The sequence below is a fragment of the Papaver somniferum genome, chromosome 5 (genome assembly GCF_003573695.1).
Source record: "Papaver somniferum cultivar HN1 chromosome 5, ASM357369v1, whole genome shotgun sequence".
In the NCBI taxonomy this organism is placed as follows: domain Eukaryota; kingdom Viridiplantae; phylum Streptophyta; class Magnoliopsida; order Ranunculales; family Papaveraceae; genus Papaver; species Papaver somniferum.
Window position 1 is genome coordinate 186,048,155 of NC_039362.1, and position 16,341 is coordinate 186,064,495.

The window sequence follows — 16,341 nt, forward strand, 5'->3', positions numbered from 1 at the left end:
CATATGCAGAACATCATGAACATTACACAAAACCAAACATAGAACATATGCAGAACATCAAAGTTCTGGACACTGGCTATTCCAGCATAAGCCTTTACATCACACCAGTCCCTTCTATTTATACCCACAGACCCAATTTGGGTTTTCCCCCAAATTACAAAATTAGGGTTCTTCCCAAAAAAATCCCTAAAATCAAACAGAAATTAGGTAAATTGTTTCTACCTAATTTGACAGTACAAATCAGACCCATATCTTCTAATGCTCTCCCTAACAGAAAATTAGGGTTTTTTAATAAATTCCCCCAAATTGACAGTAGACTAGGGTTTTGATTTTCGAACTTACCAAACGTGATAAGACGAGTCCGTCTTCAACCCATGCTTCTTCTCCCTTCTCTGCTCCTTCCCATGCCTTCAATTTCTCTTTCTAGCTCGAGCTATTGTACCAATTTCTTTCCTAGGGTTCTCTGAGAAAGAAAAGAAAAGAAATTGGTAGGATAGATGGCTAGAAGATGGGGGAGTGATTATAGTGGAGTTGGTGGTGGTGTTTAGGTGGCTATGGAGTAGGTGGTGGCGATGGCAGTGGCAGGGTGATGGTGGTGGAGTTGGCAGGAGCAGAGCTCGACTGCTCGAAGGAGGAAGATGAGAATTTGGGTAAGGTGCGTTTGGCTGAAGGGTATAAGTGTTCGATACTTGGGTGTTAGGCGGGATATCAATATTAGATGTTGGCGAATCTGAGTCACTGGATGCGAAGCTGGTAGGTGAATCGGATGACTACCCCTGAAGAGTCTGGTAGCGACCGTCGGATGTCTTGATACAACGAAGTTAACGGCGAAGATCGAGGTTAGGTGCTGTAGTGTTTAGCGGAAGTATCGCTATTTGATGCATTCTACTGAAGCGACCATTGGATTTCGATGTAATCCCATCTAACGGTTGAGAATGGAGGCGGGTATGGATATATAAAATGGGTTTGGGTAAGGGTTTTGGGCCTTGGGTATGCCAAGCCCATATCTTCTTCAAGAACAATTCTTCCTTCTTGAGCCCATTCCTAGCTTTTTGGACGTGCGCTCCATTCTTTGCGGCTTCCTTGCGTAATTTCTTCCGGTTTTTCACCACTCTTCAGCTCTTTTCCGCTCCGCAAGTTATCCAGACTTTATTTATTACCTAAAAATGCAAAATTAAGTAAGAAAAATATTTATTCTTGAAAACAATGAAAATACAGAATATGGGATAAAATGTAGAATTACTGCACAAAAGATGAGTTAAATGCCAACAAAAAGGGATAAATATATACATTATTTGGCACTCATCAAATACCCCCAAACCTGAATTTTACTTTTCCTCAAGTAAAACAAAACTAAGGAAATCCTACCTATACCACTGTCGCTGGTCTCTCGAATGCATTTAGCGTATGCACTAAGCCTTTTAAACCACTAAGTGTCCCTAGTGGACGAGTTGAAGTCTCGTGAAGGTTTGCTTAGAACGTACCTACAAAGTTCTAGGTCAAAATATAAGCTCAGATTCCATCAAATGTGACATGTGCAAGTCAGTTTAAGCTCACAGCAAAATGGAGATGTCAATCTAGCTATCTAAGGCACAATCCTAGCACTGATAACAACTAAAGACACGTGATAAGAGTGTAAAGTGTATCTACACATGTTTCTAGAATGACCTGAAGTTATGACTACTAATCACCAAGAGATAGTTTTTAGGCTAAGAACCGAATTCTAAGCCAAGCTAGCTGTCCGGATTTACGAGAATTGTGAATGTTCACCCAATGAGTTGGTGATATTTCAGTTTACCCGCGTTATACATCGATGGCTGCACCCTCCTTGCTTATTACAAGACTATTTACAACAAAAAGATAACTCTTTACATGACTCTTATTTACATTGATTACTCTCTTTTATTTTTGGAACAAGAGAGAACTATTGTCTTTAACATGACAAAACATAGAATAAATAATTGATTTTTTTTTTTTTGAAGAAATAACTTTGATCTTTACAACATAGTGACACTTTTGATACATGAACAAAAAGAAAAACATAATTACATGACTCTTAGCAAGAGGTGGCCCTTATCGAATGCATCCGGTCAAATTCTATGGTTGCTTTTCTTAACGTATCCTCCAACTTCTATCCCAGCCAACCAAAGAACAAGCTAGTCAAGTCTCATTCAGTATTCTAAAGTGATTGGCAATCTAACTTCCTATCAAACACCTTGAAGATCGAGGCTATACATGTATTGGTAGATCGTGCGCGTGCAAGTTTCTTATCACATGTGAATTGTGCTAGAATCAGGGTGCCTAAATATCTAGACTAAGACTCCTAAAAATTACATATTTGCACAAGAGTCAACATTTCAAGGTAAATGAGCTCCATTTTTATGTTTTTATCATTTTTTAATTTTTTTGGAATTTTTAATTTTTTCAAAAAGAGGGAGTTCTGTTTTCAATTATGGCATATTATCAAAGTATCTACTCTATACCCCCAAACCTAAACTAAACATTGTCCTCAATGTTTCAAAATATGAACAAAATTATAATACAACATATGAAGAGGATCATGTTGAGTAGAGAAAAAGGAAAGAGAATACCCGATTTCGGCGAAAGCAATATTAGAACTCCGTTATTCAAGGCAAGAATCCAACATATGTCAGCCGAGATCATATTGGATTAGCAAAATATATACAAAAGGAACAAAAGGGTTTTAAGAAATTTTATCTACTAGATTATATACAAAAAATTCACCATACACTAACAATCTAAAGAGTTGAGGATCAACCCAAAAGACAAAGTGTAGAGGTTTCAACAGCTTCACACAATAATAATATGATAGGCATGCAAGTGAAGCTGTGAAACAAAATGAGCTACCCCCAAACCTGGATTTTTCAACGGATAAAATTTTGGAAACAAAATCTCGCAGTTTTGGGGGTTCATCATGTACAAGGTCTAACTCAAAGTGAACTGTGCTAGGGACCGGCAAACATGCTAATTCCAACTGTGGTTCCTCAAATGTATTATACTTAGAAGCAAAATAGTCCAAAAGGACTTGGGAAGCACACAGTTCCAATCCTAGATTAGGAATTTTCAGAAAAATCGGTTTGACAGTATGGGTACACACCAAATCTAGGTTGGGTGGAAGGCCATCAGATTGTGACTTATGTAGGACGATAGGCACATCATTATTAATCACATCAACATCTCCTAAGTCTTCTACACGTGTCACAACATGCTCACAATCATCAAACAAATTGGCAAGATCACAATCAGAGTCATCAACATCATCAACAAATTTATTCTCATGTATCGGCAAATCAGGAGAAATATCACAATGTGACCTAGGTAGAGAATCAGACACATCAAATATATTTTCATGCATATTAGCATTAGTGTCTACAGAAGATTCAACTATTCCTATGTCATGCTCATCTTCACAGAATAATTGTACGAATCCCATGTCAATATCAAAATCATAATGAGTATTAGAAAGAACAACATGCATGAAGGTCGAGGGCGAGAAGCCATATGTTTTTCAACCAACAGGTTCCACAATATTTTCATGTTCTTCTAACATATCATCATAATCATCATAATCATCATCATGGTAGCATGCATATTGGTCCTCATTAACAGTGGTGGTGTCATTAGTCGATTCATGTTCCTCTAAATTAGGTTCATATTCAACATCATTTACATGAATGGGACTAGACACTTCATTAGGGACAACATACATTTCCTCATGAATTTCCTCCTTTTGTAGGTGAAGCAAAATATGATCTAAATATGCATGAATTCGTGATGTAGATCTATCATAGTCTTGCTTACTGAGTCTTAAAGCTTCTGTGGTGGAGTCTAAATTCATGGGAGTACAAAATTCTTCATGTTCAAATTGTGGTGAATGGTACATGTGTGCATGGTCATTAGGGTTTACAAAATATTGATCGCAACCCTCAAAGGATTGATTATGCTCCCAATGACTACCATTCTCACAATTTATGGGCATTTCATACCTTGGATTTTCTCTAGATTGCCTAAAATTATGCAAAATATGACAATTCTCAACAGGGTGGTCTAAACTACCACATGCGGGACATGCATAGATTTCAGGTTGCCTAAGACAATTAGATGTGACAGATTCCTCATGTGATTGTATTTCTAAAGCTGTGATTCGAGCTTCTATTTGATCCATAAGTGATGATTGTGTGAGTGAGGCTCTAGCAGAATGTTCATTTTCACGTTGCGATGAATGATGCATGTATGAATAGTCATTAGGGTTCATGTATTGCGGCTCGGGACTTTGAAAATGTCCATAATAATTCCTATGACTATTGACATCATGGTCCATGGAAGGTTCATAACGTGGCACATGCCCATAAGCAAGTTCTCTAAGAGTTTTATTTCCATCCCCAGGAGCAGACCAAAATCCAGACATGTTATGTTTATCAAGCAATTACACAATTAAAAAGAGAATAAGGCCCACAATTTTCAGTAATGGGTTTCAAAATTTTGGTTTTAGACTTTAAGGATAAAGCCTATTTTGGGAATTTGGTCTAAATGGGAGCAATTTTTGGTTTTTAAAATTTGGGAGCAAGTTTGGTTTTAATGGGATAAAGAAGAAAAAATTTGGTTGTTAAAATGGGAGCAAGTAAAATTTGGTTTTTGAATGGGAGAAAAGTTTTGGTTTTTGGAATTAGGAGCAAAATTTTGGTTTTTTTTTTTTTTTTTTTAAAAAAAAGAAAATAAAATTTGGTTTTTGAATGGGAGCAAGCCCACTGTTGGTTTTTTGTTTGCTTTGGCTCAGCTGGTTTGAAAACGTTTGGTGAAACTGAGTCCAAAATCTCGGCCTAGAATTTGGGTACTCGGCCCACTAACGAGTTAACCTAGCGTGATCGGTTACAAGCTCAGCTGGGTTTAAAAACCCAGAATACAAAATACAAGTCCAAATTAAACAAGCTCACAAAAATTAAATACAAGCCCACAAAAATTAATTACAAACCCAACAGAAAATAAAAAGCCCAAAAATTGGCTTTAATATTACAAGCCCACAATTAAAAATTGGAAGCCCACAATTCGGGTTCTCTTAAATGGGTTACCTTTTAAGCACAGCCCAGCTGCTCTGATATTGTTGCAAAAACCCAGTTGGGCTTTGGTTCTTTTCCTTGGTGGCGTCCCAGCAGAGGAAAAACTGGTTCAGAACAGCAGGTCCAATAGCAAATGAAGTGAAGCAGATGCAGATGCAAATGCTATGCAGTGAAATGCAAAATAGCCAAGAAAACTACAAGAAAAACACAGCACCAATCCCCGGCAGCGGCGCCAAAAACTTGGTGGGCCCGGGAAAGCGTATAAAATTGAAGCGAAATGAAAACGGGCCTACAGTAATACCGCAAGTGCACGGTCGTCAGTTGTAGCTCGTGCAAGTACGGGTCGATCCACAGAGACTGGGGGTGTTTGGAGTTTCTAGCTATTTGGGCTCTAAATTGCTATTGGGCTTCTAATTGTGCTTTGGGCTTAGTGGGTTTTTGGATTGACTGGGCTTGGTAACAGTGAACTGGGCCTTTGATTTTGAATTTGGGCTTGGGCTCAGTGTAGTGAACTGAACCCTGGATCTCTAAACTTGATTCTGGACCTTTGCAAGTGCGTTGGGCTTTGAGTTCACAGTGGACTGGACTTAACCTTTTTGGGTTTCTGAGTGATTTGAACTTTTTGGTGTAAACTTGAGCTGAGCCTGTTTGAGCTAACAGTTTGGGCCTTAGCTTGAGCTAGGCTTTTGAGCTTTAAACATATTACAATGGGCTTTTGTAAAACAAGGTAATGAATGCAGTAACAAGAACAGGAGAAACAAATGAGAAGAAAGAGCAAATAGTGGCAGTGAAGCTGTGATATTTACAAAGCAATGAAGATGGTAGTGAAATAAAGCAAAGAGAAAGAACCAAGGCCTAAGCCAAGGGCAATGGCAGGCAGTGCACTGATTTCAGTGCACAGCAAGATGTGAAGTGCAAAAGCTAAATAAAACAGCAAGGAAAACTCAACTGAGCAATAAGAATAACAGAATTAGAGTTGCAAGTGACTGTAAAAACAGATTGTGGGCTAATCTAAGGCTTTGAATCCACCCTTGTGTCCTAGCCAAGCAATGTGATCCTAGGTTGAATTGAACATCATATGCATACATCTAGAATGGGAGGAAAATCAGCTTGCTCACTGATATGCCCCTAGTATTGACTGTCTTTTGACAGCACAGTCAATCACAGGCATACCAGAGCACTAATTTCTTCCCATTTCACAAGCAAAACACTGCACTAAGGCTCTAACCTAGCATTCACTACCTAACAGTCCACTAAAGCTTCATCTGAGCCTCAGCTAATGAGAACATGAGAGAACAGATGGAACAACACAAAAATTGGAGAGACTGGCTAATCCAGTTCTCCCAAAACATCACATTAACAACAACATCAACAGGATATTAAAACAGGGAAAAGAATTAAACACATGAACAACATATGCAGAACATCATGAACATTACACAAAACCAAACATAGAACATATGCAGAACATCAAAGTTCTGGACACTGGCTATTCCAGCATAAGCCTTTACATCACACCAGTCCCTTCTATTTATACCCACAGACCCAATTTGGGTTTTCCCCCAAATTACAAAATTAGGGTTCTTCCCAAAAAAATCCCTAAAATCAAACAGAAATTAGGTAAATTGTTTCTACCTAATTTGACAGTACAAATCAGACCCATATCTTCTAATGCTCTCCCTAACAGAAATTAGGGTTTTTTAATAAATTCCCCCAAATTGACAGTAGACTAGGGTTTTGATTTTCGAACTTACCAAACGTGATAAGACGAGTCCGTCTTCAACCCATGCTTCTTCTCCCTTCTTTGCTCCTTCGCATGCCTTCAATTTCTCTTTCTAGCTCGAGCTATTGTACCAATTTCTTTCCTAGGGTTCTCTGAGAAAGAAAAGAAAAGAAATTGGTAGGATAGATGGCTAGAAGATGGGGGGAGTGATTATAGTGGAGTTGGTGGTGGTGTTTAGGTGGCTATGGAGTAGGTGGTGGCGATGGCAGTGGCAGGGTGATGGTGGTGGAGTTGGCAGGAGCAGAGCTCGACTGCTCGAAGGAGGAAGATGAGAATTTGGGTAAGGTGCGTTTGGCTGAAGGGTATAGGTGTTCGATACTTGGGTGTTAGGCGGGATATCAAGATTCGATGTTGGCGAATCTGAGTCACTGGATGCGAAGCTGGTAGGTGAATCGGATGGCTACCCCTGAAGAGTCTGGTAGCGACCGTCGGATGTCTTGATACAACGAAGTTAACGGCGAAGATCGAGGTTGGGTGCTGTAGTGTTTAGCGGAAGTATCGCTATTTGATGCACTCTACTGAAGCGACCATTGGATTTCGATGTAATCCCATCTAACGGATGAGAATGGAAGCGGGTATGGATATAGAAAATGGGTTTGGGTAAGGGTTTTGGGCCTTGGGTATGCCAAGCCCATATCTTCTTTAAGAACAATTCTTCCTTCTTGAGCCCATTCCTAGCTTTTTGGACGTGCGCTCCATTCTTTGCGGCTTCCTTGCGTAATTTCTTCCGGATTTTCACCACTCTTCAGCTCTTTTCCGCTCCGCAAGTCATCCAGACTTTATTTATTACCTAAAAATGCAAAATTAAGTAAGAAAAATATTTATTCTTGAAAACAATGAAAATACAGAATATGGGATAAAATGTAGAATTAATGCACAAAAGATGAGTTAAAATGCCAACAAAAAGGGATAAATATATACATTATTTGGCACTCATCACTAGGGCCCGGCCCATGAGCGCCTCTTATTATTTTATTATTATTATTTTTCTCCTGTTTTGTGTAGGATTCCTCATTTATCCATATTTTCGAATGCTCGTTTGTGCATTCGGGTGCTCAGTCATGCATCATTGTCGAGTACACTTGCATCATTTTATGGGGCTTACTCAGTGATGGTCTTGATGCCTTGTTGTTGAGTATTTATTACTAATTTATGAAATTCAGTGGATAATAATTCATGAAACTGAGTAATAAAAATGAGTATTTATTTATTATCCATTCATAGGATCAACCGTGGATTCGACCATGAATTCAGAATAATAAAATAAGCATGACCATTCCATGGCATCATGTATTTGACCATGGAATCAGAATAATAAGATTATATATTACCATTCCATGAGATCAGCCGTGGATTCGATCATGAAATCGGAGTAATGACTAATGAGATAAGATAGTTGTCTACTGTCATTTCATGAGATCAAGCCGCAGATTCGATCATGAAATCAAAGCAATGAGATAAAATAGATTATCTTCTAAGAATTCAGTGACGAATGTCATGGTAGAATTAATCTATTGCAGAAAGGGTATTAGCCAGTTAAAGCGTCATACACATTCTGAAAAGTGCATAGTCAGAGAGAAACGAGCGTTGACGGCAACCTGAAGGCGTTAATGCTCTCAATCTTACGGAGAACCACCTGAGTCTATACACGGTATCTCTACATAGTCAGGGAACAGTGAGTGTCACCGACGTCCTGAAGGCGTTGAATTCTAAATCATACGGAGAACCGTCCAATTATGTTATTCTACATAGAGGGCATGATGAAATGCGGGGAATCAAACGCTCAGCTAGTGTAGGATTTTCGAGAAACATATTCATCATGGTTCATAAAATATGAATCGTCACATGCCTGAAAGCCGTGTCAGAAACATGCAGTATCATGTTTTTACAGTTTCGACCTTGTTGAAAATCCACCATCTACAACAGTGGAGATTATTAGTTTTACTACCTAATAACTCAATTTTTTCCTTATTGAATATGCCTCAAAGTATTTCGATGTGCCTTAAAACATGATTCCAGATTTCAAAAATAATGATTAAAACCCAGGTAAAATTATTTTATCACGTGAGACTCTTCGGCTTGTTTAATTTTCATTGTTATTTTTCATTTTCTTCTTCTTGTTTTTTTATGTTAGTTTCGTCTTCTTTTAAGGTTAGAGTCAGCAAAAGAACTTATCCCCTGTCCACCCTAATCTTGTAAAAAACTATTTGGTGTATGCTAAAATTTAGCCATGCGGAGGCTATGAATTAACCCAAATATCAAAGTTAATAGAAACGGACGAACGAAAAATTATAGAAGAAACAACATTAACAATGGATACAAGCTTCGGCACATACCTAGTTTAGAAAAATGTATACTCCTTCAGCTCAGACTATATCACATGCTTTCCATAAGTGACATATAAAGCATGTATAAAAACCCAGGCGTCAACTCTGGCAACCCAAGAGTACCTCCCATCCCAAAAACAATGCCAAGCGTCAGCCTGGCAACCCAAGCTGAAACATTGGAGTTGCAATTCATACATGGTGCCCCTGTTATTTACTGTCCTAGAAGGTAATACTCATCTAATTGCGACGAACTAGGGGTAATCCACCAAGTGTTTGGGGTGCTTGAGTTCTATCTCGTATGGAGACAAGACACTTCAGGGAGGTAGCCTAATATTAATCGTCTTAGACTCTTAGAACTAACAACAAATACGTCGCATACAATTAGAACCCATTTAATCTCTTGTTATTACTGTCTTAGAACTATTACCAAACACCTTCCAAACATTTAATAACCACCGATATGAATGTAGTGGACAAACAATATGCATACGATGGAATACAGACAACAAGATGCAACTGATCAGTAAGTAGAAAAACAAACTCAATGGAAGATCCTGATGCTAATTGCTGATTACTGAAACAAGCCTTAAAAACGAAAACCAAAGGAGCGTTTAAAGAAATTCCATGAAGCCGAAGGGAGGTTTGACATACAGCCTCCCATTCCCATGCCCTCGAGCATGATGACTCGACCTACTTCTACCTAGCACCTAGCAGTTGTTTTTCCTTACTTTTTCCCTTTTCTACTGTGAACTGAATCAATTTCTCATTCTAACACAAGCATACTTTCTGAAGACATAACAAGGAAATACACTACAAAATGACGCCGTTTGATGCTTAGGTCACAATATATCCAAATGCTGTTGTTAAGATTCTAATTAAAAGAACAATGGCTGACGCCTTCCAGAACAAGAAAGAACCAAAAGAGGCCAAAAGAGGAAGTCATCCTTCGACTCCATCGTCGGGGAAGGACTCTTTCCTTCACTTTCAAGATATATCTTAAAGATTGTTACACAGGTCATTGGAAATAGAGAAATTTTAACAAACAAAAATCAACTCAAGATGCAACAAGATCAGGTGTTTCGGCCTCCACTGATTTTAAAGCTTCGTGCACTTTGCCTACCCAACTGTCCAACCTAGCCCTCAAGGATTCGATCTGGTTGATACCCAGTACTCTCGGCTGCACCCATGAGACATGTACCGTTGCCTCCACCTGATCGATTATTCCTTCAATGAGATGAACCTGCAGAGAAATTCAAAGGTGCTTTGAGTATAACCAAGTCATTGCATATTTCCAAATGTCCTAACCAAGTGTTCTACCTTCGATTGGTGTATCTAAGTTGAGCAATTTCAATGTAAACTCCTATTAATTTTGTCAAAATTAACGCATGAGCAACATATCTTACAGTCGTGTATGCAAAGAGTTTCAGGCTTCAGAGCTACAAAAATAAAAGAACTCAACCCACATAAAAGCTCTAAACCAAGAAAATATGGATGCTAGAAACCGATACTGTTTCTGTGTAGTTACTCCCACCAAAAAGATTTTCCTACAGATTGTTTACAATCATGCAATCATATGATGTGACCACACGATAACTAGTGTCAAAGTAAGGCAGCAGCGATTATCTAAGTAGTGTTGTTATCCAGCCTAATTTGACTCTGGCTGAGAACCAGCCCAGCGAAGTTACAGATGCATATTGCATCAACCGGCATAATGAGATAGCAACTAATCTATCTGTAAATACAACTCCCTAAATTAGTTGAGGTCAGCAGAAGAACCATCTCTTAGACCCTGGAACAAAAATCACCATCCGTATTATGCACACTTATCATGGACAAATAATGGATAGAATGGACTTACAGATAAGCTCTTCATGAGAAGAAGTTCCACATCCTCCACAGAAAGTTTTGTGCGGTCAGCAATAACGCTCAATGGAATTGTTCGATCCTCCGCGGGGCGGCTAGAGGAGACAATAATAATGGTTAGCTTGGCATTTGTAATGGAATAAAACTAAAGAATTTAGCACGTATTCTAGCACCAGGTACCTGAAAATGATTTCCATCAAGCAAAGAATGTTAATCTTTTCCAGTAGCTTCTTCTCGTTTTGTACCAATGCAGGTTGAGCATTCAAAGCAGCCTTGTGGACAGCACAGAGTTCTTGATATCGAACTAAATCACCGGAGTTGAAGGCCTGAAGAAGATAGTATAGCCATTCCACCTTAGTCCCCAAAAGGCTTTTTATCTGGAATTATAGAGAAATGACGAAGATTTCAATTAGCAAACAGCACGTGGAGTACAGATTACAAGATGCAACTGATCAGTATGTAGTTTACAATTTCACAATATTCTTGGAAAACAAACTCAAACTCAATGGAAATATCCTGTTGCCCAAGTCAAAGATTAATTTTATGACTGCATTTACAGAAACAAGCTTTTAGCATTCTGAGGAAATTCGTCAAATTACAGCTGTATCGTGAAAACTGTAAATTATCCACAAAATTCACTTCCATTTGCCATTTTAAGAAAATGTGTAACGTCGTTAGTCTCATAATTCAAGTCAAAACATTTAGTAAAATACAATGGTCACAGTTTATGCTCATACGCCTTATATGACTGGTTGCAATTCACCGAAAAGAGAACAATGAAACATGCATCCTACTTGGTAGGCGATACATCCTCAAGACCTACTTCACTTATGAATTTCATATATTTGAGATCAGTCACAAACACAACTTTAGTCCTTTAAAGCCCTTGTTCCTAATAAATAACACAGACGAATGGCAATTCCATGCTCAATCATATACCCCTTCAATAGCTCAAAACCAGAATTGCACGTAGACACACATATTTGTTGGTAACATGGGTATTAACGACATTAAATAAAGTGGTCAACAAGATTCAAACAAATAGAAATATCCTTCACCAGAATATGACAATTCACCGATCTACACAGTCACACGAGACAGCAACAGCTTAAGTTCAGTTAAGCTACGCTGGCTAAAATAGTTAAATACTCTAAGGTAGATAGACTTACTATGGGGTGTGCGAGCAGCTCCCCAAAGTTATATATGTTATCACCAAGCAAGGCAGCAAGGGATAAGTCGAATGCCAGGTCCTGAAAAAAGTAAATTCAAACATTAGTAGGAATAGACCATATAATAGAGCATTCGCTTTTAAAAAAAAAAAAAAAAAAATTCATGATCTAAAGAAGCTATTCAATATGAACTGATATAGCCTAAACTCAATTCGGGCAACCAATAATTGTTCACCAATGATCTAATACTGCCTTTTGCTATTGCTACATTGAAAAAATAGCAAGCCCTCAAAGGCAACAATGTGCATTCACAATAAGCTCAGGAAACTGAACAAGTGTAACCATCCAAAGCCATTAATATTTACCTCTACTACATCTTTTCCTCAAAGCCACTAATATTGTTTTCAAAGAACTATAGAATATAAGGAAGATATGAAAACGAAACTAAAAGATGCCTAGGTTATACGAATCTAATTCAGCATTCAAAATGATAAAAGAAATTCCAGATTTTGTTTGTAACTTCAGCTATTTCAGTAGCATCTACCAAATTGTCTCTAACAACATCATGAGTTCAGCTACACTGCAGAAATTCAGGGTCCATGCTTTTATGTAAAGACTAAAAGACTAATCAGAACAAGTGTATATCTCATTGTTATTGACACATACCAGCTTGAATGTTTCAGAGAGAGACTCCACGGGAGTGTATGCTAAATAAAGAAGGCCGCTGTTGTAAAACTCAGCAAATTCCTGACGTGACTTATGATACTGAGACGAAACCCAGTAGTAGCTTGCATAAACAGAGGGATCTATATCAGTCATGCTATCGAGTGTAGTCTTCCCGTCATCTAAAAGATTCTTGCACTCTTTCTGCTCTCCTTTCTCAAGTCTGAAGGCAGCAATCTGCATCTTTATGTAGAGAATAGGTTCCTCAATACGTGTTTCTCTGGTTGCGCGCAACTTCTCAATAATTCCCTCAAGATAACCAATGGCAGCTTCTTTTTCTGCATATTGCCGAGACACTATAACAGCAAAATAGGCAAGCTTGAGAAGATTGATCTTAGTCTCGAACTCGGTGATGAAATTATGATACAACTGTATTAAAGTATCACCCGCCTGGAAAAGGGAAAGAGATAAGAAAGCAATAGAATTAAAGCCATGATTGTTGACTACAGAAAGCAACATCCATATAATGCTGAAGGTGGGGTTTGAAGTGAGCACACGGGTAACTCAGGGCACAAATAAAAGTTACAGCTATCTAATCCATTCCCCAAAATTTGGCACAGGGGAAAGTCTCATACATCAAAGAAGAAAGAAAATCATAAACACCAACGGTCATATACAGGCTCGGGTTACAATAGGATGAAGAAATATTGAATGTGGGCTTAAGTTCTAAAATCACTCAAGTAGACAGCCATTACTACAGTCAGTATACAAATAAAAGATAAAAGAGCATCTTCTCTTACTAAATCCTAAAAGTTTATCAGTGACTAGACTAGGGCTTCACTTAACAAACAAGCATTAACATATTTGGAATCCCTGACTTATATAAAGTAATTAACCCTATCAGTTTGTGCAGACAAATCTATATTCTCAGTAAATTCTCCAATTGTGGATCTCCGAATCGGTTTACCTCAGCAGAAAGTAACAAATCTTGAATCACTAGTTTTCACTCTACAGAGTTAATCAACTATCGCATGTACTTGTGAAACCTAAAATTCTTAGTACAAAGCAAGCTCTATTCTGCTCTAGCTCAATTCATCGTTTACATACAAAATAAGGAACCCAGTAAAACAAAAACGAAATCCTAATTCTGAATCAAACTGAACTAAAAACCCTAAGATCCACAATCCAAGAAACCCTAATTCCCCCACCCCCAAAAAAAAATATCAAAATTGACAAACTGAAAAACCCGAAACTCAAAGATCTACAAGTAAAAGAGCATACCTGAAAGACGGCAAGAGCGACGAACTGATCAAGCTTAAGAGTAAGTTGATGCCATAACTTCTTCTGATACAAATCAATCAAACTGGTATACCATTCAGCAAGTTCTGGTTGAGCACTACGTTGAGATTCTAGGTATTGCAGAGCTGCCATGGCTGCTATTGCTTATCGGAGGAGGAGATTGAAAGGTTTTTGGTAGTGATGATGATTGTGAGTTTACTTTAAGGAGAGGAAACCTCGAATCTCTATCTACGCAGAAGGGAAAAAGAGGCCTGGTTGCAAAAATATATAGAGAGAGGATTCCTACCTAAAGAGGCCATATTTAGAGCCCGACCCACAAATATATAGGTAAAACATTTAGAGGGTGTTTGGGGCACTGGATAACTGGAAGATAGGGTGAGCATAAAAACCGGAACCGCGGATTTAAACCGTATCCGTCCGTAAAATTGCGGATTTCACCCAAACCGCAAGACGTATGGGCCGGACACGAGTGGGATTCTCAAATCCGCATGCGGTGCGGATGCGTTTGCGGTTGTCATTTGAAAACCGCGGATTACCGCAACCGTAGAAAGAAGCAAAGTTTTCTTACCTGAGTATGAACCTAGGCCCAAAGAGAAAGAAGTGAAGTTCTTTGATCACTTATTTAACTAAATGAATTTAGGCCCAAAAATAAAGAAGTAAAGTCCTTAAAACACTAACTGAATTTAGGCCCAACAAATAGAATCAAAACTAAGTTAACTAACTGAATACAATCAAAACTAAGTTAAGACACTAACTGAATTTAGGCCCAACAAGTACAATCAAAACTAGCTCAAATCCGCGGTTAATCCGCAACCGGCCCGTACAATCTGCGGATCCGCAAAGGTTAAATCCGCGGGTGATTGGGCCGGTCACGGTTCAATTTTGCAAATCCGCAACTTTGACGGTTCGGTTACGGGTGACCCCTAATCCGCAACCGTCCGTCCGTTACACACCCCTACTGGAAGATGTAACTTGTTAAATACTCCTCCGTCCCACTATTAGATGACCTAGTTGAAGTTTGCACAATTCTTAAGGCAAGAAATGAAATGAGTGTTTTTAAGTATTTTTTACAATTACACCCTTATGGATAATAACTTGTAAAATTTAGAAATCATTTATCTATCAAACTATACCATAGATTTTCGTAAGCTTTATATCATTGAAAATCATTTTAAAACACCTATGTAACGAATATAAACATGAATATCAAATTATACATATTTCTTATGATAATGATAATCAATCAAAAGGATAATTTCAGAAATATCCTCTTGTTTAATAAGATAGGTCAACTAAAAGTAGGACAAGATTTTAAACCAACTAGGTCATCTAATAATGGGACAGAGGGAGTATTAGGTTCCCCACCCACGTTTATGACATTTTAATCCTATGCAGAGGATGAGTATTTCTGATTTTTGTTACATATTAGGTTCCTACCCACATTTATGACATTTTAATCCTACGTAGCATTCAAAGAGCCCTCCTTTTAAGTTATACAAATGCTGGTTTCAATTGGGCTCTTGCACTGACACTATTAATCAAAGTTGGCAGCAACAGTTCTTGGGTTCTCCTTCTTATCAACTCTCTAGTAAGCTTAACCACACTGGAACTCAGCTGCAACTCTGGAAAAAGTTCTCTTTTGGCAACATTGAAGCTAATACTCAGAATCGCCTTCAACAATGCTATGCTAATAATTTGCCTCCTCCTCATCCTCAAGTTAAACAGTTAAGTACTTCCTTACAGCATTGGCTTACAATTTAGAAAGAGTATTTCATGCAACAAGCTGGTAGTAAATTTCTTGAAGCTGACAGAAACACCTCATACTTTCACTTTATAGCTAACTTTAACAAAAGAAGATCTCACATTCATGCAGTTAAAGGGCCTTTAGACATTTGGTATGATTCAAGAAGTGATATTGAAGGAATTTTTCTTACCCATTTTACTAATATACCAACTTCTTCTAAGCCTCTTGTTCAACATGATATTCTTCATCTTTTTAATCCTTGCATTTCTGAAGCGCGGAATAATTATCTTGGTCGAGTTCCATATGCTCAAGAAATCAAAGAAGTTGTTTTCCAAATCAGGCCTTGGGCTTCACCTGGTAATGATGGATTTCAAGCTGCCTTTTATCAACAATGTTGGGATACTATCGGCTCTGA

At 38.2% G+C, this 16,341-nt stretch overlaps 1 protein-coding gene across 1 annotated transcript; it reads right to left on the bottom strand.

Annotated features, from left to right (window-relative positions):
* Positions 1-9,975: 9,975 nt before the first annotated feature.
* LOC113283949 (26S proteasome non-ATPase regulatory subunit 13 homolog B-like) lies at positions 9,976-14,458 on the bottom strand. Its single transcript, XM_026533325.1, has 6 exons — positions 14,165-14,458; positions 12,887-13,333; positions 12,221-12,301; positions 11,232-11,428; positions 11,047-11,146; positions 9,976-10,428 (listed from the first exon to the last, which is right to left on the bottom strand). Exons 1-6 carry the CDS (start codon positions 14,312-14,314, stop codon positions 10,243-10,245), a joined length of 1,161 nt encoding a protein of 386 aa, XP_026389110.1. The 5' UTR covers positions 14,315-14,458; the 3' UTR covers positions 9,976-10,242.
* Positions 14,459-16,341: the final 1,883 nt, after the last annotated feature.